Consider the following 22,443-nt stretch of genomic DNA (forward strand, 5'->3'; position numbering starts at 1 on the left):
CATTTATGTTACTGGATATTCAGTGAAGCCATCCAGGTTAAATGAAAGGAATTTGGCTTAGCTGTAAGCAGTCTGAATGAATCTTCTTAGCATCACAGCATCATATCAGTTTAGCAGGCCACATGATCCATGGTTTGTGAATTATTACAATCCAGGATATCATCAGCCCAAAGCAGACTTTTTTGGGCTGCAACTAGACTAAGTCTTCCAAGAAACAGTAGTATCACTCCTGCACTGGCAGGCTGTATGAGTGAGAAATCAAGCGAGCGGCTCTCAGCAATTACCAGGCACAACTGGACAGAAATGACGGAGAGTAGCTGCAACTGCTGTTCGTTGATGATAAGAAGACAGGAAATGATGAAGGCCACCGTAATGGGATGGACCCGTGGTGTCTTGTATTCCGTCTTGATTCCATCTGTGCAGCAATCCATTATTCTTGTTTCTTGGGCCAGGAAGACTTGGCCTTGGAGCTCGCAGCTTTGTGTCAGGAAATCTTCACAGTCTGGGCTCCCAACACGTGCTGCCCCAGCTCAAGGCAGGCCAGCGCGTCGCCATGGGTGCCCGGGGGGAGTGAGGGAGGGGCAGTGGCGGGCAGACAAAGCCTGTCAAACAGAGGAGGTGACCCCGGCAGGATGCGGGGCGCCCTGCACGTGGCCAGGAGGGCCCCCGGACAGACAGAGATAAGCTCCGCAAAAACACCCCACGCAACCCCCCCCCCCCCCCCACACACGCACACACAAAAGAAACAGCAAACGCTCCTCTGACACATTTGCACTCTGGGTTCTTCAAAGCGGACTCCTTGAAGCCTTAATGCGCTCCTGACACCCCTCCCCATCGCCAGCACCGCCACTCACACTGTTTACATTAAGTGTAATCACTTTAAGTGCGCTGTGTGGAGCGCCGCATGAACAGCCTGGTTCAGGTGACATTTGGCGGTGCTTCGAAGCAGGTTAACGGGATTAGGGCTGCAGGATCGGAGGGTGGACAAGTACAGGTGTGGTGGCCCTCATTATGCATAATCACTGCACACTGCCGCTGCTGTCGTAGGTCTCCTTTCCGCATGGGCTTTGTGTTAAATACATACAGTGTTTGCTTGTGTTAGACGTTTGCTTTAAGCTGTTGGGACAGCCTCTCTGAAGAAGGCCCGCAGACCTGTGCTACACACTGTATCAGTGTGCAGTGGCCTGGAGGAGCAGGGTGAGGCCTGTGGGGAGTAGCAGGGCGCAGAGCAGCGTCGGACTGAGCCGAGGGCCACTCGGCTGCAGCCTCTCTCCTGCTGAAAGCCTCTGTTTGGCGTCAGGGCTTTTGTTTTTGTTTCCATTTCCATTTCAGTGCGCACAGGAAACGGATTATTTTTCCAGCGCTCCCGACAACCGCGGCCCGCGGTGCGGTGGCGGCCACCGGGGACCATTTAAAACGCACTCCGCATTTCCTGTACAAATAACTGAGACACACTCCCACTGCTCATGGTAAAGCCTGGTAATCAGTATGAAACTCTGCTTCTGAGCAATAAGCTAATGACTCTCTGATAACCACCAATTACTGTTGATTGTGGGCTGGAGGGATACTTTTCAGATACCTTGTTTTTCAGCTTCTACCATGTTTCTGTCTTTACGGTAGCCTTAATTGAAACATGGGGCCCCTTTTGTCTCGAGGCAATCTTAACACACCATTTCGTCTCCCCTTTAGCCACAGTTAAAATCTTTGGCCTCACCTGAAGATTAACATTGCATCGTCCCCTTAATCCAGCCTCCGGTACCAGCACAGAAGGGGGCACAGATAGAGCGGGAAAGGAAGGGTTTAGGTGGGCTGAGATTAAGGCAGAGGAAATAGACTTTGGAGGCTAGAAGGATTAGGCCGCAATCAGATGTCACGGTCATTAAGATTGGAAGTTAATGCATTATTTGTATTGCATTGAGTGCAGATCATATACTTAGACTAATATTTTATGAAAGAATTACCTTTCCACAGTGTGCAGTACTTGTGGTGTCCAGCCATGAATAAAAAGCAGACACAAACCTGTCAAATCTTCATTTGATCCTGCGGTTTCAACTCTGCTAATTGGTTTTATGATACTTGTAACGTGGGTTTTACTGAGGCTATAGCCAATAAATATTTTATTAGCTTTGCTTATTTATCAAGTGCTAGAAATATGGTTTCATTTGCATTCCTATTTAACATGATGAACGTTGATCCTGTATGTACTTGTTGATGAAGCTACGCCCAGTGCATATTCAATGGAACGTCAATAAACAGTATGATAGCTATACAATATACCAAAATATAGAAAATAAGATAATTGTAATCCTATATATGAAACACAAAAGAATCATCTAGTGGGTAAAAACAGTCCAAAATGTAATTGTCCGACAGCCCTGATTGTTACTTAGAGTTTGTATATAGTGGTTTGTATTAATTGCATTGATAATAGTGATTACCCTGAGTATTGGCCTCAGGTTTTCCTGTGTTTTGGAGCAGGAGAGGGGGTGAGTCCATAGGTAGCATTCAGCAGCACATGTGTGGTATCGGACTGCGTCCACCTGGCTCGGCAGATAACTCCCTTTTACAGGAAGTTATATTGCATGATGAGTTCCTTACAGCTGCAGTGCTCTTGAGAGCTGCAGGTCACCAGGAAGTGGGGAGAGGAAGTGGACACACATCAAATCCCCCTAAGAATGAGGATACGACCGATAAAAAAGCACGAAGAAATAACAAATCGAGTGCTTGTTGGGTCGGGACTGTCCAGAGGTAGATAACAGCAATGGGTTATTTGTGCTGTCTGATTTTGACAGTTTTTTTTTTCCCTCTTAAAAACAAAGAAGCTCTTTCTTAGTGAATTCCAGGTTTAAGAGTACAGGGGAATGGTGATGCTAGATTACTGCTGTGACTCTTGGCACCAGAGAAACCCCAGCCAATGCCGTTTCTTCCGGTTTAATACCATTTTATTCCTCTTTTCAAAGTCCTCAACAACGTGCTTACAGGCAAGGGTATGAGGCAGTGCTGCTGGACGACTCAGGCAATTGGAAGTCCCGATTAGACACCCTCAGCTGGTGTTGTGTAAAACAGCAAGCTGTGTTTTTGTAGCAGGGGGCGGTCGGGGGGGGGGGGGGGGGGATGAGTCTGTCTCCCCCTGCACTGTCCCAGCGAGTGCACAGCGGGACCGGGAAGCAATGGCCACACTTAATGTTACACTGCTGATCGTGTAACAAAACAGCCCATCAAACCCCAGGAGAGCCAATAAACTAACACCTTGAGACTTTCGCCGCCGTCAGACCGCTCTCGCTGCCTCCACCATTTACACTCCCCACCGGTCACAGCATTCCCGTACTGCTCAGGTTCACGTCAGGCCACTTTTATGGACATGCGAGAAAAATGCCGCAGCCAGTATCCCCATTTTGCTCTGTTTGCCCGTGTAGGTTAGGCCCTCTGTCATGGTGTATGGTGGCTGTGGTGGCTGTAGAGTGACTAAGATTGAGGCATGGATGAAGATGTGTTCATTTTTCAGTCGTTGCTGGCTCCTGTGTGGGATCTCCAGGCAGTTTGGGCTGGCGTGGGATTTCAGTGATCCTGGGGAAGGCCTCTGGACACCCCATACTATAAGAAGCCGTGTGTGGGCCTTTCAGGTACTGATACTATGTGTGTGAGTGCCTCAAACAACAGAGGTTTCACCAGCAGGTTCTGGGCTCTAGCACATTACTCATTCACTCATGCACTCGCTCATGCATATCATTCTGAAGGGACTGTACCAAACAGCACTGCTAAAAAAGACAGCAACACTGTCTCCGGTTGAACCTATTAAGCAGACCAAGAGGTCAGGATAACAGCTCTGCTAATATCCACAGACTGCGGGATGCAAGGCTTCAGCAGCGGCAGGTATCATTCAGAGATGCTCTCCATAGGAGCGTACGTCAGTGGTGACCCTTTCAATTGAACCCTTTCCGCTGTTGAGGTTAGATTTGCGGGCTACTCTTTCATCCTACAAACACAATAAATTGCAGAGGACCATTGAGCTCTCAGCCACATTGATATGAGTATAGCACAAAGACACAATCCCATTGTCTGTGTGGTCGGTTGTGCTTCAGACATACAGGGTTGGAAAAGGTGTGTAGGCCATTCGATTTTGTTTCATGGATTTGTTTGGTACAAGTTAAGGTTTACTGCAGTAAATTAAGTAGATTAAATCTTCTCCGGAGGAAAAAGTTGCATCTGTTTCCTTCGAAATAACGATAAACTTGAGCTTTTTACTTTTTCTAAACTTACAGCGCAAAACAACGCTTGGGGGGTTTTTTAATGAGTTCGCAGGGCACGTTAGATTAACACTGTGGCATGCCCCCGGAGATAAGGACAAATAAATATCTCACGTACGCTAATGTAACGGCCAACCTCACGGGCCGGCCTCTCTGTGATAGAGAGACAGAGTTTCGAGTCTGTGGCGGGGCAGGGCTGATAAAGGTCCCGCTTTAATCCGGGGTGGGTGACCTCCCGGGGTGGCGGGGCGCGTAATGAGTTCCCCAGCTGGCCTCTGGGACCCCTGCGCTCGTGCCCCCCAAACTCACCTCCCCCCTCCCTCCTGGCCCGCCTGCTTTACTCGGGCCCCCTGTTTGTTTAGGTAAGATTAGCTTCGTAAAAGCCTTACAACATCCTGGACGTGCAGGGAAAGAGGGGCTGGACGAGGAGGCGAGAAGCCCTGGCGCTAACCTTGGAATGGCCGCGGGGGACCGCGGCGCTGTCACAGTGATCTGTCAATAAATGTGATATTAACAGAGCGCTGTATCAAATAAAACCCCACTCATGACTCATTTATTTCTGATGCTCGGGTTAGCTGACACATTGCGCTGCCATTCATAGTTGCTGTCCATCTTGATGGAAAATGGAGACCTACAAAATGCAGCCCTGTGAGATTTAAAAGGAAAGCCAATGACAGTAATTCTTTAAAGTCTAGATTAGATTTGATATTCATGGTATTTGTTAGACAAACATTAAGGAGTCAAAGTCAGTAGTATCTGTTTCCCTCTGTGTTGTTAAACCTACCTCTTGAGACATTTTTTTTTCGATTGAAAACCTTGTTATTTAGAAAAAGGTGAAAACAGATGTGTTTAGAGATGTTATACTACTATCGGAGTGTTGCAATGTGGTCATACATGAGTCTTGAAACAAACCCTTAAGTGTGGCCTAGAAAAGCATACAGCACTGTGCATTTTTGTAATTATTACATGGCAGATACACAATGGCTTGTGTAGAGTCATGCCTTCCCAGGGGTTTGATTTTGCTGTGACAGATCTCACCAGTTATGTGTTCTTGTAAAGCAGGTAAATAAGAGGAAAGCAACTTCATTATGCTTGTTTAATTCGAGAATGATCTGTCAGGGGAAAATAAACAGAATTCAATGATTAGCATACCCGGAGTTACGCTAGCTGCCAGCTAAAGAGGTTTATGTGGATGTACTTTCTCCTGCAGTTGTACCGGAGGGATTATCAGCGCTGCTGGGATTATCAATGCCACTACCACTGGGCCCTGTAAATCACTTGCTGTTCATCATTAACCTGTCTGACTGTCAGTGCTGTGGCGGTGCCAGGCATTCTTGTGAGCCCAGGCGCAGGTCTCGGAGCGGCTGCGGCGAGGTCTCTCCGTGAGCCTAGCAGGTGTCTGGTCTGGCCGTGTTCCTCAAGTTTCAGCAGGAAACAGATGTTGGCCTGATAGCGCCGGAGCGGAGTGGAGCAGCACTCGGGGGGCGCGGGGGGGGGCCGCAGGGCCGCTATCAGCAGGGACGGCCTGCCCGTCTGACGGGGACACCCCGCTTCCTGTAGGCCCTAATGAGCGCCGCACCTGATAAGCCCAGCAGCGCTCTGTCCGTTTGATCCCCCCACGGCCAGACCGCCGCTTGCTCTTGAATTTGTACCTGGGTGATAAAAGCCGTGCGCGTGTGGGAACGGCAGGGTTGGGGGGAGGGGACATCAGCGGAACACATCAGAGAAAACCTCAGAAATGGCCTCTGTTTCTGCTCTCAGTCCATGTACAAAAGAAGAAATCTACCATGCTCCTCAAAGGACCTTGGGAAACGAGAAAAAAAAGGGAAAAAGTGAAATACAGTGGGTTGGTTCCATTTCAGTACTTCCAGAGTAGAGAGTGTGCGTGTGAGTGTGGACATGTTACACAGGGAGGTGATGGTGAGTCATGCTTCCTCACGCTGGGCTGATACATCACCGACCACTTGCTCATGATTCCATTCTTAACTTCTGAGGGCCGGGGTCTGGGGGGGGGGGGTGTGTGAAAACATTTTGCTTTGTGTTGTTATCGGACCGTGGGCCTGTCTCTTCGAAACCCTGTGGGTCTGAAATTGGCATCAGAGGTGCAAAAGTTCTCCAGCACTGCTGTTAGTCCACTCCAGGCCCTGGTTTCTGGCAGTGTACCGGCTGTGTGCCGCCTGGGCCATGCTGCACACCAGGCACAACACGCAGGATGTGATCACACTCCCTACTTCCTGTCCCATCCCTGCTGAGAGAGCGCCCTGATGACCGCGTGTGCGGAGGAGGCTGAGACCAGCAGCTGCAGATTTTTATGGGTCACTCCAGGCTGCTCACTGGATTTTCAAATGACTTCTACAACGAGGCCGAGTTTCGGCGGCTGTGACGACAGATGTGAATCTCAGAGTAAATTACACCTGTTCAGATTAAAACGATTTGAACTGGGGAAAGGCCTGAGCTGGTTTCTGCTTTGTCTCCTCTGCAGTCCGTGTCCAGAGCAGGGGATGGGGGACGAATTCAACCTCATGGATCACTCTGACCTGTACATCCTGGACTTCAGTGAGTAATCCCAGCCTCTGCCTCTAGATCCTTCTGTTGGTTCTGCCTCGTGGGTTGGCCTTGCGTCCCTGTGACCCGAGCTGCAGGGCACTCCTTCCTCCGTACAGAACAGAGTCGGCGCTCTGGTGTACGCTGCGACAGGGTGGTGGCAGGCTTGATCAGCAGATGCCAGGGGCTTGGAAAAAAAAATCAGCCTTCCCTCTGAGAAATCTGGCCAAGTTGTTCTAGGAACTGCCTGTCAGTGCCTTTGCTTTGTAGTCATTAAATCCCACTGCCAAATGAAGTGCCACAGCCTGTATTTGTGAATAGATGTGGTGGTAAAAATAGCGCTTTGAAAGCCTGTTCAGATGATTCATTGACTTTAATTTATTTGATTTTTCCTCTCTATTCAGACCCTAATTTGAAGACATTATGCAAAATAGCTGTTATCCAGTACAGCCTGGATCAGTCTGGTCTGCCACATGACATCAGGTAAGATTTGCATTGTCTAGCATCTCTCTCTTCTCTTCCACATCTCAAACCATGTTTATTTCATCCAACTTTTTTTCATAGTTTGGCTGTGCCAATACTGGTATGTACTTAAGTCACTTATTAATGTTAGTTATGTTACTATAAATGGCAGTGTTGGATGCGGGACCTTTCTACTTGAAAGGCTGGAGAAGTGTCATGGATTATTTGTTGCTGTTGAGGTCAGAGTGTCCGGCAGAGCGAAGTGTTACGTTCCAGGTGTCATGTTAAAGTGGTAACGAATGGGTGCGCCCTCGTGTCAGCAACTGTGTTCCTAACCCTAAGAGGCTCTCGCCAGGGTCAGAGGGGTCCCGTTGACTCCCATTGCCCTTTGTAAGGACTCTGTAACCTGTTGAAGGGGCCACCCCCCACCCAGCCACGTACACAGACATACGCACACACACACGCAAACTGCTCTGGGCCGCTATGCACACAGCGAGTTAGAGGCAGCGTGAAACCAGAGCCAGAGATAACAGTCTGAGCTCTGACCTTTGACCCCTCTCCACAGGTCAGCACTAGACCTCGTCAGCAACCCAGCTTCTGGTTATTGGGTTTCAGGGACCCTCTAGAAGGTTCTCCTGCCAGGCTGTGGGCAGCTAGGGCTGGCATTTCTCAGGGTGCCTAGAACCGTCCGAATAGCTTGACTGGGATAGAACAGAAAATACAAAGCAGGCATGATGCCGAATAGCTACATATCCAAAATAGAACTATAGAACAACATATTCAGAACTTAAATTTCATTTGCAGTGCAAATCTTACATTTGGTATGACTAAATTGTACAGCTTCATTAGAATGAACATTAATTCGAAACTAGAACATTCATTCCAAAACCTAATGGGTAGAGAGATAGATGGTAAATATCAGATTGCTCTCGAGCAATTAAGATTTACAGATGATCTAATCCTTTTTATTAGATTATCTGTTGAACAGTTATTTTCTGATGAATGATTGAATCAGTTTCAGTGATGATGTAATAAATCACATGATAAAAAACTATGATGTAAATGTAAATCACAATCTCAGATGATTTATTATGGCATTTCAGCTCTCTGGACAGACACAATTTTTTGAAAGCTGTTGTAATTTGTCTTTTTTATCTGTCTTTATGTTGAAAGTTGCTTGTGACCTCTTTCACTAGTAACTTATTGTTTAATTCAGTATTCAGCTTCAGCATGAGCTCCTAAGAAGCTGGTGTTGTTCAGTTTTGGCTTTTGGAATTTTCTTGCAAAATACAAAACTTAAATCCTACTTATTAAAAAAATAAATGTAAAATAGGGTTCAGAGATTTATTACATGAGTTAAAATTATTACTTTCGCCAATCTAAAAATAAGTTACCAGATAATGTAATAACTAACTGATAATGTTATTAAATTATCATTAAAAGTTATTTTGATATCTGTTAGAAATATTTATGTTATCCAGAAATTTATTGCGTTGTACACAGTTATTATGTTGTAAGTGAAAAGGTAAATATATTATGATGAATTATTACATTATCCGGTGGTCATTACATTGTCAGTTGGAACATGGCACGGTTTGGCTCTGATAAGCATCAGTAGGGTGGTGTGTATGGGAGACAGAAGGCCTAATGGAAAATAGAAATGTTAGTAGAGCCCGTTATCTGGCTAGTGTAATGAAAGCAGCTCATGCCAAATGTGCATTCTGCCAGATTGTGCAGATAGCATGTCTGATTTGATGCAGGGCGTGTGTCTTTTGCCATTAGTAGAGTCGGTAATGGGACAAGAGGACAGACACCCCCCCCCTACACACACACACACACACCAGCTCTCTGAAGAGCACTCATTGTCTTCCGTTAAGAAAAAAAAGAAAGGTCTGCCCAGCAAGCATGGCCAATCTGTTGCATGGGTGCGGAATTACTGTTTTCATGTGTTAATGTATTGCTCATGTGCCCTTATCCAGGGCCAGAAAAACAGAACGTGAAATTGTGTATTCTACACAGTTCTGGTGCAGACACAAAGCGACAATTGTAGGTATCATTATACTTTTTGAAAATGAATTTTATATGTGAGGTACACCTCAGGCCTTAGTGAGTGTGAATGTCCTGCTCTGATACACACTCTCTCCCTCTTTCTTTGTCCCTCTCTCTATCTCCCTCTCTCCATCCCTCCCTGGGGTAGGTGGGAGCTGACAGCCATGACCACCAACAGTAATATCAGCCGTCCCATCTTCTCATCGCACGGCTGACTCGTTCTGGACCTGACCCACACACGGCCCAACAGTACGAAAACCAGGCTGCTGACACCACAGATCTGCTTTTTAGGCTTCCAGCTTGAGGAACTTGGCCTTTTTTAAAAATAGATTTTGAAGATTTTATTTGTACAGTTTGGATCTGGCTCAGAACATTTTTATGGATTTCTCAATCTCCAAGAAATAAGACAAAAAACTCCTCTTTTTAATCAGTGGACACTGTGACTTTGGGGTGTTCATGAAAGGTGCTGATCTTATGTGGTGTGTTCTGCTGTCTTTGTTTTGATTAACGGCAGCAGATATTTCTTGATGAGGAATGAACATGGACTAGTGGAAAATAACTGCAGTATTGTACGGCATTAAAACACAAGTGCTTTTTCCAAAAGGCTTTCTGAAAGACTTGATGAAGGAGAAAAATGACCATATTCTGCTTCTTAATTTTTTCCTTTCAATCTGCTCAGCATGGAAAGTAATTCTGGCAATCTGCACACGAAGAAGGCATTCTTTATCCACCTCTCATGTGGGGTTTTAGATAATCACTTTCTCATGCTAACATTTTGAATCATCCTTTTTCTGTTGGACGGAATGGAAGTAATGGAAGTGTTCTGTGCAGAGTGACACTCTGGAGGTAGATTATGTCAGAGAGATGTCTTCCAAACTGTATTAACTGCAAAGCCAATGAGTATCAGCCAGAGGGTACAAGTATCACTCCTGCTAAAAAAAAAAAAAAAAAGAAGTTAGCCATGAGCAAGTGTGTGATTCGCACCATGTAATCCACTCCCCCTCAGGGTAGGCATGAAACCAGGCTGGTGTCTGTAATGTGCTGCTTCCATTTCCTTGCACATGGAGTACGGTCCATGTACAGTTCAGGGCAGCAACTCTCACCACAGACTCTCACAGGGGCTTCATGTAGACGAACAAAATCCTAAGATCCCTCACCTTAAATGGCATGTTCACATGATGTTGATGTGGTCTGAAAGCAATGACAAAGTCTGGTCAAACTGCAACCCACATGCCTGTGGTTTGAGCTTGTGATGACAGTTCAGTCTCCGCTCTGCGGCCAGACTGGCGTGATATCACTCACTGTCCGTGGAAGAAGGTCAAGCTGCTCTAATTAATGCCCCTCTCCTGTCGTCTTTCAGCGCCTTGGTCTGTAGTCACTTGGTTTTGCGGTCTGCCCAATATGTTTGGAGGTTAATGGAGTTTGGGCTTTGGGGAAGTTGCATGAGTTGAGTGCACCAACGTGGGCAGTGGCCTGACCCATCTGCATGGCTTTTCACCCAAACAGATTTTGATTGGATTTTTCATTTCATATTCAAGAGAGTGTGTGACGACTTTTCTGATTTCGTTATTGGTAGCTGCTGATATTCCCTAAATGTTTAGGGGTCCCCTGTTGTTGTTTTTTTATGTGGATGCTCTCAGTGGCAGAAGAAAGCTCTCTAGAGTGCACCAGATACGGCGACAAGGATGAGTTTAGCAACAGCAATGCATTAGACATCAGGCGCCCTGTATGGGAAAAGATTAAATTACTGATGTATACACATGTATGTTTTTGTGCTGGATGTATGGTCCTGTTTGCGAAACGTGATCAGGGATGATGCATATGCAGACGCAGCACGTCACAGCTGGTTGGGCATCACCGTACGTTATGGGAGTCTTGCGGTGCATGTGCATGTGCTTGTGTGGGTGAGGTAGGGGAGGACAGGAAGGTGATACCAATGCGCTGTCTCTCTTTTACAGGTCTGTCCGTAGGTGTGTGTACATGTTCATTTATTCATGGAACGCAGCACTATTCAACACCACATGCCTGCACCAGCCCCCGTAACTTTAGCTGCTAATATTTACAGTACGCCTGGTGTTTCCCTCAGGACTCAAACGATGAGACCAGGGCTCTGCCTATGTGTATTTCTTTTTGTTTTTTTGCCTAATGTGGTGGATGCATCAGATTGGCCTGAACAAGTCTGCAGTCTCATTTGCCTGATACCCAATCACGTCCAGTGTCAAGCATTAATCGCTTGCAGTCTCTACTCTCTGTTCTATTCTTTAATTCATTTCATTGCAGTTATATGTAGAAGAAAAGCTAAAATGTGTTGTAATCAATTTTCAAAGTTATCATTTGGTTGATAAGTTATTTTTATGATTTCAACCCTGAAATCTAACGCTTTATTAGAAGTGAATACATTGCAGTTTGCTGACCCTTTTTCTTTGTGCTTCATAACAATTCATAAAAATCTTCAATTATTATATATGAAATTGCTGTTTTAATATTTTTGGAGGATTTTTAAATTATGTTTATGCTTTAGACATGAAATAACAAATGTAGATTATGCTTCAGAAATGCTGCACTCATTATATAAAAGGAGAATGAGATGTACTGTATTACAAAGAACAAAATAACTAAGAAATGGGAATATCCCTTTTTTTTTTTACTTTTATAAGCTGATAATGATCAGGTTGTTTGGGGGTGTAATGATTTGCCTTTTCCAAGGAATACTTCAGGGTGAAAAATAAAAACAAAAAATGCAGTATAGTGTATATCTTGAGAAAAAATACAAATAGATATTATAGTCTGGGTCTGAAATGTTATTAGGTTGCATTTCATGATACAGTCATTGGAATGACTATTATGGTATTCTGGTTTGTCATACCGACAGAGGAGTGGTAGCATTTATTGGAAAATCACTACATTTTGATTATTTCCAAATAGCTGTTAATAAGCTGTTAATTGCCAAAACACATTAATGTTTTACATTTTTTTTTTCTTGGTACATAGCACTAGTAGACACCAGTTACTCCATTGATGTAAGAAGCTTGCAAAACAGCATTCACCTCTGAAAAAGACAGAGCTACATGCTCATTCATTATCAAGGGGTCTTCAGCAAAGAACAATCAGCCATTCTTAGCAGAAGAGGTAACCCTAAAATCTCTTCAGTAAAATGAACAATGAAGTCGATCAAGATCGGGTTCCAAAGGCAGAAATGGCATGATGGGTTCAGAGTTGAGGCTGTATTAAAAAAAATCATTGTATTGATCTGCTCAGCGGGTTTGTGGGCTTACAGATTTTTTGTTGTTTTTGTTTATATTTTTCTTTTTGCCATATGTAGCTCTGGTATGTTTTTGGAGTTCATAATTGTTCTAGTTCACAAACGGATGATGGCCAATGACATTCGAACAAATTCATTCAACAACATGAGTGGAAAAAACTGTATCAGGAAAATGAAGTGGATCAATGACAATAAAATCATACATTATTAGCACACTGATGGTGGAGGTGCACTGAGGATCCAGGTTTCATTTCTGGTAGTGTTACCCAACAGATTCAAGAATATGATGCCACTGGGTTTCTACATTACATTTGCATAAAGAAAAAAAAAGATTTATTTGCCAAGGTTAATCCAGTTTTACTGTGCAATATGCTCTTTAATTGTATAAACAATAAAGTTGACAAGGTTCTGTTTAATGTGTTATCAGTGTTTTTATTCTGCCTGGACAGGATGAATATGAAACAAGGGCTGTGTGTTTGCATCTCTGTTTTGCCTGTAATTCAGAAGTAATTTCACAAAATTTACACTTGAATCGAGTCCTTTTGTCACAGTGATATTAAGGTTAAATGGAAGTATCCTCACACCTGATGAATCCTGTCTATAAGGCCTCTTGGCTGTCTGCCTGTTCATCCAGCCCAATGAATCATTGATTGGGTGGCTATGGAAGGTGGGGGTGGGGGTTGGTGGGGGTGAAGGGGTTTACTCCATCGTACTCCTCATGGGGAACTCGGGAGAACTTTGAGAGAATACCCCCGACCACCTTACCCCAAATCTAAATAAGATCAAATCAATGTTATGGGAACAAGCTATGGGTTGTTATGTCCTGGAATTCCCATGTGGGGCCATAGAAGTCAAAACCACTTAGGGTGAAACTGCTGGAGTAAAAAAAAAAAAAAAAAAAAAGACCTGTAACATTTGTCACTTGTCAAACTGGGGGGAATAAGTCATCTCTGGGCCTCAGGAGTCTTAGCACAGCGACAGACTTGCTCCAATCTTTTAGCTTCACGGATATCTGTGGCTGATGGTGCCATTGGCAGGAGGCATCTGGATGATGCTTTAAGAGTGGGTATAAATCAGTCTGAGAGTCGACAGTCAGTCTTCAGCTTTATGGTTTGTGCACGACAAGGTATCTACTTTGACTCTAATGAACATGCCAGTGAGAGACCAGTCTGGAGAAGACAGGAAGTGCTTTTCAGTGCATCATCAAATGTTTACTCTGTAGATTCAAATGCCTTTTCACATTGTCTCACGTGTTGTGTTCATAACCATATTGAGCAACGGAAGCTCATCATTTTAACATGTTATTCCTCAAAACAGGACCTATAAAGGAATTAATTTGTGTAATCCGTTAGTAGTACTTCATTTACATATTTCAGTCATATCACAATACATATTTATGACATTAACCCTCTTCAAGGCTGTTAATTTCTTTGTGTTTTTTTTATTTGATTAAAGTCTCACACATTGTTACACCACTCAAACACCTCTGTGACAGTTTCAGAAGGATAGGCCCCTTGTCACCGTGTTATAGCACAACCTCCTTTATGTATTCAGGCCATGGGGTCTTTGTCTACTTGTCTACAGCCCCAAGCAGACACATCAAGAAACTAAGGATTCTGTCCAGCAATCTGTGTGGATGTGCACGTCACTCAGGCTGTCTGCGAGCTGTGGCTTCGGGACGTCCCGTCATAGGGGTGCCTCCAGCGAGCAGAACTGCTGTCTCTCTCTCTCTCTCTTTGTCTGTGCAGACTGGCAGTTTGCTCGTGTCTGTCAGCATGCTCATGCTATAAAGCCCAGCTTATCTGCAGTGCTAAGTGCAGGCTGCAGACGGCAGGTCACTCAGAGCCGGGCCACAGAGACACCCAGTCCCGCCTTGCCGCGCTGCACACAGGAAGTGGGTCCACTGCTGCCTGGTCTGGCCCCAGACCAAGGGGTCAGCTTTGGCGTTAATGCTGGGAGACACTCAGCAAAATTGCTTGCTAATTTCCCTTTTGTTTTAAAAGCCCAGTCCAGCTCTTGAAAGCCAATAAGCTGTCCCGCTCAGGCTAATGTATTACAAGCAACTATATATACATGTGTACACATGGCTTGCCAAAATAAATTAGTCTCTATCTTGACTTTTTTCCGTAAGTGTCTTTTTTTTTTTTGTTTTTCCATCTTCAAACTGCTTTGAAAAGGAAGCTTTTTCTGGGAATGGATTCAACATGACTCTCTGGGGTTCATATTGCTGGCAATCTGGCCAAGGTTTCCACAGACTACTTATTGCACTGGAAAGCAGGAAATCACAATTTGCTTTTAGTAAAAATTAGAGCAAGTTGTGAAGCAATTCTGTGTGATGTTATTTCAGTTTTTCTCTGAAGCAAGCCACTGTCCAGTATAATATTATTCAGTTTCTCTCAATATATAAACAAAAGCCATGAGTTTATCTGAGACTAATTTCCCCTGTGACAACAAAATAAACTACAGTATATCCCAATCCAGACTCATCTCCCCGTTTCTCCACTGGATAAATATATTTCATTTTGTAAAGCTATATTTTGGAACGTGTCTCAGGAAAATAACATGAAAAGAAATAACTTACAAATTGACATCACTGACAACAACAGTCATTCATTCCAGTCAAAACAAATATATACAATTTAAATGAGGTGCTGAGAAAAGAGGTTACAAATTCCTGTAATTTATTCCAAAATGGACCACTATGATGTTGTAAATCACTTATAACCCAAAATATTTATGTGTTGTTCTGGGTCACAAGTCTGCTCTAAATGGTAACAACAGTGAAGACTTTTTGGGCAGTGGAAGACCGGCTGCTGATGGATTGAAAAAAGAGATATGAGAAGGAAGTATGAAGCATATGTAAGTCACTCTGGATAAGAGCATCAGCTAAATGACAATAATGTATTGTAATGAACTGATGACCATTTTTCCTTTGTGTGTAAGAGGAGGACAGTGGCCATCCCCTGAGCCAGTCTTGGGACCCTGAACCTCTCCCTGGTCCCCCTCAGAAGGCCACCCTCACCCTATTTTGACACTCTGCAGATGCTTGTCAGGGCGAGGGACTTCACCTGGACATGGCTGCCTGGCGACGCCAGGCTACTTTTGAGTCCTCTTCAGCAAACTTGACTGTGAGAGCTTTTGAGGACCACTTGGGAGGCTCCTGCCTGCATATGATGCTGTTTGTGTGGAGCGAGACCAGCGGGACAGGCTACCAGGAGCTTCTGTCACTGACAAGGATTCTTAAACACCTATTTCTTTAAAGCCACGAGGAAATCAGCATTCTGCCAGGACTTGCAACTCTTAAACACCATACCAACAGCTGAGTCATCAAAATAAATCAGAATCTGAAATCAGTTAAATGGCCTGTCCAAAAGAACAATACTACTAGCTATAGAAATATTATAGACACTATAGAGAAAAATATTTTATTCATCATTCAAAATCAATTGAATGGAGAAAATGGAGACTTAAGAATACATATGATTTTAAAAGTTCACAGTTTAATGATTTTAGTAATGGTAGTTATAATAATGTAAGATTTTTTTCAATATTGACTTTTTAGCGCTAGTAATTACAATAAAAGTGATACATAGAGAAAAAGCATAGAGAAAAAGAGAAAAGGCTATATATGCTAATTTTCATTTATACTGACACATATAGAAAGTCATGAAATACACATTGAGACCGTTGGAAACCAGGGGACAGACACACAGATGATTTTAACGTGTATCCTTACGGACCATAATTGGTTCTGTACATTGTAAAGTTTACGGTTCAGATAATAAGCGAATGGTTGAAATTCGACCCCGAGCAATAATATTATTCTATATCGGTCTCGTGTCTTTTCCTAACTCACGATTTTCTCCGCCTGCATCTTGAGTGTCCACTGTTTGTTTTGGTTAGTTTTAGAGGTGAGAGCTCTGTTGTTAGTACCGAACACGGTTTACCATGATTGATCATCTTCGGTTTGCGCTCGCTTCCGCAACTGTTGCATGCGATGCATAATCAAATAACAACGACGACAGAACGCCTATCCTTTTCAAATAACCACTTAACCTGCAAATTGGTTATCTTTAGAAATATTTATTTTAAAAATAAATTTTATGGCCAGCCGGCTGGTCCCACACAAACAAGGTTAATTGACAGATGTGCCTTATTGTTAGTTGCCAGCCCACACTACTCCGCTGCGGGGCGGGAGTCCGAGCGGAGTTATTTTTAGTCACAGTATCTAAAAATAACCCGTCAGTTGTCGTTGCGTCACAACAAGTAACATTAGCCGTTTTTTTTCTTTTTTCACGCAGCTAGATTTTAAAACAAAGGTATCAGGTTAATCCCGAGCTCGACTATAAAAGGGAGGAGAATAAGGAAGCAGGGCACAGACGCATCTAGACAGCCCACCGAAGGTAGGGATAGTTAGTGGTGCTTTAAAGCGTTGACGAATACAGTTCATTTTTAAAGGATTACTGTTAAGACTTTTTTGACCTTTGTAATTAAATTCAGGAGATTACTTTTTTTCATTTGCCATTTTCATTCACTGATACGGTTCATAGGCTTTTAACACGTTATTTTATGAAACATCAATACTTTTTTTTTTTTTAAAGACAGATAAAATTAGCTCATTCTAAACCATAACACAACTGACCATTTCAGAGCATCTCTGATGCAAAAGTAGAGTTGTTTGTTCATTGTTATTTTGATTCCCCATTTTAGACCTTGTCGGACAACAGTGACAGAAACATGACGGTGTGCTGCCAGTCATGCAAAAATCCGGTCAATGAGAAAATTGGGTCCCCCTGCTCCCCATATCGCTACTCCGCGGACACAGCCAGCAGTGTTTCCTGCAAAAGATTCAGGTGAGTTTATCGGATGCCTCATTATTCACTTGTTTTTTGGGATTATGATGCTCCCCCTGGCGGTTAAATTGTACACTGCTGTTTTGATGTCTAAAATGAACCATCGAGCCTGTTTGTACAACCTGTGGCCGTTGTAAAAGCGTTTCATTGAGATGAATCTGGGGTCAAAATTTTGAGATCCAGGGAGTGATTCCATGCTCAGACCTGTATTTTAAGACATGAATGAGTGAGTGCCGCAGTGCTCTATTTGGAAAGGCAATGAACACAAAGAGAGCGTAATAACACTTTAGCATCAATGGACTATGTGACTCTGGCTTTTTTGTGATTCATCAACTCTTTATCTCTACTGTGGCTAAACAGTACTTTTCTTGCCAGTGCTGATGCTGTGAAGACTTGTTATTAATGCTGAAAATAAGAGCACAGAGGGAGAGAGAGAGAGATAGAGAGAAAAACAGGGAGGGAGATGGCCGCTAAATACATCACTTAAAAAAGACAGCGATCCAATTTCTCCTCTCCTGGACATAATTGGGTAGAGAGAGACACTTGCAGCAGCGTCACTCTCTTTGTTTAAAGTGACGTAGGGTGCCTAGTTCTGAGGACATCCTCTTTATAAGGCAATAGAGGACTGCTGGGAGCCCAACCTCCCTTCTCTGACACCCACTTACACGCTGGCTATAAAAAGGAGAGACTCTCTCTTAGGCCCAGACACTTACAGACCACAGTGGTGAGAGCAGAGTGCTTCTCTCTTCTCTGGATTTAGGCACTCCAATGAACAGTTTCCATAGGAACCAAAGACTCCAGCTCTCACTTGCCCAGTTCCGCCAGATCTGAGCTTGAGATAACAGGGTTCTCTTTTTGATTCAAAGACATTAGTTTCAAAGCGTGGGGACGCAAGTGTAGCCGAAGCCGATCTGTATTCGTACCTTAGACGAAGCTCTCTGATGAGGCAGTACAGTGCTCTAAGGCAGACCGTGCCGATGGTGGCATAGGAGTCCATCCCGCGTTCTGCATCAGCCCCGACCGTCACCGCGTCCTGACAGACAAACCATGGTCTTGCACAGGTCGACCAAGGGGGCGTCCAAAGCCAGACGGGACCACATCAACGGGGAGATCCGAAACATGCGTGCCCTGCTGCCCATCTCCCCCGAGGACAGGGAACGGCTCTCCTACCTGCACTCCATGTCGGCCATCTGCACCTTCATCAGGAAGTCCATCTTCTACAGAGGTAAATCAAATATGTACGGTATGCTTCATGGATGATGCTTGCATGAAATGACTGCGTGATGAGAGTCCTGTTGCAGCCAGAATAACTCCTGGTCTTATGCTTGTGTTGTATCAGAGCTGCAGGCTGAGGTGGGCGCCAGCTCTCCCTTGCCTTATGAGGATTTCCTGCAAGCGTTGCCTGGTTTCATTGTGGCCATGACCAGAGAGGGGAAGCTGATTTACGTCTCAGAGAATGTGGTGGACTACCTGGGCTATTCAATGGTAAGTACCTACAGGTGGATTTATTTTCATGAGGCTTGATCAACTGTTACTTCAGCTAAAATAATCTTCCTGAATACAGTTCAGCTTTCCATTAAGACACTGAGATGTGACAGATCATTTCTGATTCATCTGTCTGAGCAGAATTTTGAAAATAAAAAACAGTGCACATTGATTAGATGTTACATACCTCATGCATATTACATTTATTTATTTAAATTAGAGTTTGTCACACATGTGTAAAATGCAGCTACCAACTTTATAGTTTGCTTTGTTAATTAAATAATTGTGATTACAAACATTTGCAAGGAATAACTGATGATTTTATTCTTTTTTTCCTGTAGGTGGATGTGCTTCAAGGAGACACTTTCTATGACATGGTGGAGAGCGCAGATGTGGACGTGATCAGATCCTGCCTGGAAGCAGACACTATGCCGTCAACAGGTGGGACATGTGTTGAATCAAAGAAAAAAGAGCTTCTGCTCAGTCCTATTAAATCTGACAACACTTGATGTCAATGAAACCTTTAAATATATGTTTTCTGTCCCTTGACTTTAGATCAGGCTCATGTTTGATGTGGCAACAAAATATGCAGATTCATGCCTTGAAAAATTAGCAGTGCTCTTACATTTCTTGTCTTCTCTCCTCTCCTCCTTTTCTCCCAGAGAGAGCCTTTGTCTGTCGGATGCACACTTCCAAGCCCTTTCGGCTCAGACAGGGCAGCAGCTGCTCCATGCTTATCAGGGGCCGTCTCCAGGCCACCCCACAGTCTCCACCGTCCTGCCCTGACCTGGGCCAGGCTTTCGTTGCGCTGTGCACCCCAACTGTGAACCGTCTGTGGGACAGTGACTCTCACTGCCTCAGGGAACACTTCCAAAGCCTCCACCGGCTTGATATGACCTTCGCCCAAGTCTCCGACAGGTGAAGATCACTTGTTTCTTCGCAGTCATTTGAACAGCAAGGATCCAATGGATCTTGCCAAACTGGGTTTACCTAGTGATTTATATTAATACATGGACTTCCTCATCAGGTTGATTGTGGTATAACACTGTCCCCCTCCTTTTTACCTCCTCAGTGTGTTGTTTCATCTGGGATACTCAGCAGAGGAGATGATTGGCCGGTCCTGGTACAGCCTGCTTCACCCAGATGACTTATCTTTGAGTGCATCTGGACACCGGAGTTTGCGTAAGTATAAATGCCCACTCTTTCAACCTGTGGGAACAGTTGAGTCCCTTCAGTCCTATTTTTGTATATTTCTTCTATTCATATATATTTCTTATATGTAAGTTTTGCGATTCATACCTTTATTATAAAAAAGAGAAAAATAGCCTAAGTGTGTAGTCTGATACGTGGAAGTGCAAGATTGTTATTGAATAAAGATTAACTAAGAATCAGTCAAGTGCCCCAGATTGAGGATGTTAAAGTATTTTTTCATGTGGTTCACAGAGAAGTCTGATGAAGACACCCTGGTGGAGATGGTGCTCAGACTACAGTGCAAGGATCTCTCCTGGGCTTGGCTGTACATTCGAGCAGCAAGGGATTCTGGGAAGCAGACAGTGAGCTGCACAAACTATATTATCAGGTACAGAACACCCATCTAATGTAACATGACTTAGTATTAGCACTTACTGAGCAGATTCCACTATTTAAAAGAACAGATTGAACAGGTTCATTGATAGTCCTGTCAACGTCAAGATGGGTTGATTAACACTTTTTAAAAATTATTTACAGTGCAACGGAAGCCACATTCGTCAAACAGAAGATCTACACTGATGCCCAAAGTGCCCTGAGACCTTTACAGCAGAAATTCTCCCAGCACCTAGTCTCCAACACCCCCCAGTGTCAGACTGAAAGCACTGGCAGGCGCTTGAAAAGACAAAGGGAGACACACAGCCCGGGTGAGGAGCCCCAGAGCAAGAGCAGCAGGGTCTCTGAGCCCCTTGTGCATTACTTTTCACATACAAACCAGGCCTCTGATGGGGGCTCTCCTACAGCACCAAGGGATGGCCCCACGTTCCCCTCCACCCCGCCATACAGCCCAGCCTCCTCCCACTCCTCCACCCTGCAGGAGGACGCCAGCTCCGACTTCCTCCTGGATACCTACAGCTACACGGAGGACTTCCTGTCCCCCTCAGAGAGCTCTCCCCCTTATTTCCCCTGCAACGACGGCCTCTCCAGGGCGCCTGGCCACTTCTCCCCCTCCGAGCCGCTCCAGACCATCCTGGACCACGCTTTCAATCTGAGCAGTCTGGGCGTGATGCCTGCTCAGTCTCCAGAGCCCCACACTTCGCCCTCCTACAATTTCCCAAGCTGCTCCGCCGACGCTCGCCTGGTGCCCGACTGCCTGCCCATGCCAGCGGTATGCGGAGCGACCTCTGACTGTGCGTTCCATCCCGAGGGCTCCAGCCTTCCTGCACACCCTCCAGGGGGCGCTGGCCCTTTCCTGGCTCCTCAGGGCTCCCATAGTGCCTCCCAGCTGCCCACGGGCCTGCTGACCCCGGACCCCTCCCCGACCGCTGAGAGCTGCTTTCAGTACAGCGAGGAAGAGCGGGTGGAGATTAGCATCCTAGCCCAGCAGATCTCCTCGCTGGCTAGCAGCTTCGACACATACTGCAGCCACGGCCCCACCCTCAGCCTGCCCACCGGATACAGCAAGCCTTCCTCCAGCAGCACCCCAGCTCTGGCCCCTCAGATGACACAGCCTTCTCCCAGCTGCTGGCCACACCCGGCCACACAACCCCTCAAACCCGAGCTGGTCCTGGACGAGGATGTCATCGACAGCATCCTGAAGGATCTGGACACAGTGTCAGAAGGAGAAGCCCTGGCCTGCTCCAGACCCAGCCCAGGCTGCTGTCTGGCAGACACCTGCAGGCCAGAGAGTGATCAGCAGGCCCTGGATGTCCTGGAGGTGCGGTCCCCTGCGCTCTCCTTCGCCACGCTCATGGATGGCTTACCGCTGGGGCAGCTCCCTTCCCCTCACACTTCACTGGATCCCTGTATCCTGACCCCTGGATGCCACGACGATGCCAATGAGTTGTATCAACTCAACCAGTATCTACACAGTACCCTCCACCAAGGTAATTACCCACATACACAGCATAGGTAAACTGGTGCATAATTTCAATCCTGTAGGAACTGTAGCAATAGTAACTCCTATCATCATTTGCATTTATGTGTCAGTACAAACATACAATTCCTTAAGTGAATGTTGAGCAGAGTACTCATGTGTGATTCTCCTTACCATTTCAGATGGGCTTGTTGAAGAATCCATGTACTGAAAAAAGTCTATGACTTTCTGTACAACACTTTGTATGGCATATTGTCATAACAACTGAGGCTTCTTCGCTGGATTCAAAGAAGAACTTGAGAGTGGGTGTCTAGTGTAAAAAGGACAATTTAACAGAGGGGACAGGTTTCCCCTTAAAATACTTTTTTTGCTCATAGATTCAACAAAGACAACAGATACTGTCGAAGCTGTGGAACTGGAATATTTTTGAGTTCTAAATAAATACAGTCTTTAAACTTAAACTAATGTCTGGTTGAA

General features: G+C 44.9%; 2 protein-coding genes across 4 annotated transcripts in view; both read left to right on the plus strand.

Annotated features, from left to right (window-relative positions):
* Positions 1-11,713, plus strand: part of LOC118789881 (kelch domain-containing protein 3-like) — a 35,168-nt gene extending 23,455 nt beyond the window's left edge. For 2 of the 3 annotated variants that reach the window (XM_036546601.1, XM_036546600.1), the window contains 4 exons: positions 6,730-6,803; positions 7,196-7,274; positions 9,233-9,299; positions 9,451-11,713. In XM_036546601.1, coding sequence (XP_036402494.1) covers positions 6,730-6,803; positions 7,196-7,274; positions 9,233-9,299; positions 9,451-9,483 — 253 coding nt within the window. In that variant the 3' untranslated portion in view covers positions 9,484-11,713. The remainder of the gene's footprint in view (positions 1-6,729; positions 6,804-7,195; positions 7,275-9,232; positions 9,300-9,450) is intronic. The other variant, XM_036546602.1, reaches the window with a different exon arrangement.
* Positions 11,714-16,889: 5,176 nt separating this feature from the next.
* Positions 16,890-22,177, plus strand: npas4l (neuronal PAS domain protein 4 like). The gene is made up of 10 exons (XM_036547236.1): positions 16,890-16,967; positions 17,275-17,417; positions 18,479-18,642; positions 18,757-18,902; positions 19,244-19,343; positions 19,565-19,820; positions 19,975-20,084; positions 20,346-20,481; positions 20,631-21,976; positions 22,149-22,177. The coding sequence occupies exons 2-10, from the start codon at positions 17,302-17,304 to the stop codon at positions 22,175-22,177; spliced, it is 2,403 nt and encodes an 800-aa protein (XP_036403129.1). The 5' UTR covers positions 16,890-16,967; positions 17,275-17,301.
* The last annotated feature ends 266 nt before the right edge of the window (positions 22,178-22,443 follow it).

Source organism: Megalops cyprinoides, chromosome 15 (genome assembly GCF_013368585.1).
Source record: "Megalops cyprinoides isolate fMegCyp1 chromosome 15, fMegCyp1.pri, whole genome shotgun sequence".
Lineage (NCBI taxonomy): Eukaryota > Metazoa > Chordata > Actinopteri > Elopiformes > Megalopidae > Megalops > Megalops cyprinoides.

Excerpts from the sequence above, each read along its gene's own strand:
- npas4l (XM_036547236.1), top strand. The coding sequence starts at position 17,302 with ATGACGGTGTGCTGCCAGTCATGCAAAAATCCGGTCAATGAGAAAATT. Across the intron at positions 18,643-18,756 it reads GAAGTCCATCTTCTACAGAG|AGCTGCAGGCTGAGGTGGGC; the intron begins GTAAATCAAATA and ends GTGTTGTATCAG. Across the intron at positions 19,821-19,974 it reads TTCGCCCAAGTCTCCGACAG|TGTGTTGTTTCATCTGGGAT; the intron begins GTGAAGATCACT and ends TTACCTCCTCAG.